General features: G+C 45.3%; 1 protein-coding gene across 1 annotated transcript in view; it reads left to right on the top strand.

Moving 5' to 3' along the window:
* ZDHHC12 (zinc finger DHHC-type containing 12) overlaps positions 1–1,872 on the top strand; it is an 8,890-nt gene extending 7,018 nt beyond the window's left edge. The window contains exon 4 of the mRNA XM_014520268.2: positions 1,033–1,872. Coding sequence (XP_014375754.1) covers positions 1,033–1,342 — 310 coding nt within the window. The 3' untranslated portion in view covers positions 1,343–1,872. The remainder of the gene's footprint in view (positions 1–1,032) is intronic.
* The last annotated feature ends 24 nt before the right edge of the window (positions 1,873–1,896 follow it).

Raw genomic sequence — 1,896 nt, 5'->3', positions numbered from 1 at the left:
AGGTTGCTGCAGCAGCCAGTGAGCCCAGATTTTGGGGGGGCTTTTTTGTTGTTTTTTTTTAAAGGGCTGGGAGCTCATGGCAGCAGGAGAATATGACTGCTGCCCATGGGAGGATTCAGGCAGTCCCAGCCAGCAGGGACTGCCTGAATCGCCAAAACTCTCTGAATCTTTTCCAAATTGATTCGGAGAGCTTCAAATAGATTCAGACCTTTTAATTGGTCCCGATTCAATTCAGATTCAGAGGTTTGGCCACTGAATTGGGCCGAATCTCCTCCGAATCGAATCAGTACCCAAAGCATCGCACAGCCCTCTTGAGCACATAGTCTTACTCCCTATAGAGCCTCAGTGTTTCCCAAAGACTTCTGAAAAAGTGGGGAGGTAGGTTGGGAGTCTGGCTATAGGTCTATCCCATCAGAGCCAGCTTCCATTCTCCATATTCTGGACAGCACTAAAGACCTGAAACAGCCTTGGGAGAGGGAAGGCTGTTGACTTTGTTGGCAGCAATAATGTAGGTAGTTAACAGAGTTTGATCATTTGGATTGCAACTATTGTTATGTTTCTGCTTTAAACTTATCTTAAGGGAACTCATTTGGGCCTTGTTGGTGACTAGTTAGCCTTCCCCACCTTATTTCAAAGCAAGCTTTATTTACAGGTGGCAAGTAGTGAAACTCCACATAATCTGTATTACTGTGCCCTGGAACTGCACTTACATAGCTCTCCAGTGCCCAACTGGGAAAGCTGGTTGGCTTTCTGCTTGTCAGGAGAAGCTAGTTTTATAAGGATTTGGATGCTCAGTACATCTTTCACACGTGGGTCCTACTGAATTCAGAATTGACTTTTACCTTTGGACAAAGCTTTACCATGCTTCAGAGCTCCAACACCTGTATGAAGTGTTATCACTTATCAGTGTCACAATCAGAAGTGGAGTTGTGAGTTAGGCTTAAGCATGCCTTACTATTGCTTGGTCTAATATAATCTGAGGTCCATATCTAGCCCACTGTGACCGGATTGTATTTGTTTCTTACCTGAAAGGTCAGGCCTTTATTTCGAAGGGTCGTGGAAGTGGCTGAAGCACAACATCTTCCTCCTCCTGTCCTTTGTCCTGATGGCCATATTCACTGTGGTAGCGGTGCTGCTACTGGCTTCCCACTTGTACCTGGTCTCATGCAACACTACTACGTGGGAGTTCATGTCCCGCCACCGCATCTCCTACCTGCGACACTGTGAGACGGAGAACCCATTTGATCAAGGGCTCGTCCGCAACCTCTGGAGATTTTTCTGTACCTGCCACCTTGTTGCATGGGAAAAAATGTATTTCCAGGAAGACAGTGACCCTGTTTAATTGTAGGATGTAAATTCAAGCAGGCTTTAACGGTTGACTCAAATGTAATTACAAGAAGAAACAATTTAACTACAGAATGAGCCCAAGTGCCTGAAGACTTTAAGCAATTTACTGGTAGGACTGAAACTTCTGGGTTACAGCACAAGTGCTGTCTTCATTAGTTACTGCTTCCTTGCAGAGGGATTGTACTCTGCAGTGGCCTATGTGATTGGTAGTGTGACTTACCTCATCCACAGGAGCAAACCTCCGTAAAAACAGGAGCAAAAGAAGTGGCTCAGGTTTTACTCAGTACATGCAGGTAACAACAGGCTTTGTTCTGGGCATCCCCAAGAGGAGATTTCTGATTTGAGTGGAAGCAGGACTCCTACTTCAGGTTGCTGATTGAGGCAGTGTTAGCAAGAATTGGTTACAATTACAGCTCTCCCTTTTTTTTTTTTTTTTTTAAACCTACTCTCTCCCTTCCCAATTACTACACCCCCCCACCCCCAGGTAAAGCAGCAGGCAGAAAAGTTAATTTCTGACAAACGGGCTAGAATCAGTACAGTCCCTGTGAC

Source organism: Alligator sinensis, unplaced genomic scaffold (genome assembly GCF_000455745.1).
Source record: "Alligator sinensis unplaced genomic scaffold, ASM45574v1 scaffold388_2, whole genome shotgun sequence".
NCBI lineage: Eukaryota > Metazoa > Chordata > Crocodylia > Alligatoridae > Alligator > Alligator sinensis.
This window is presented reverse-complemented; position numbering and strand designations above follow the sequence as displayed.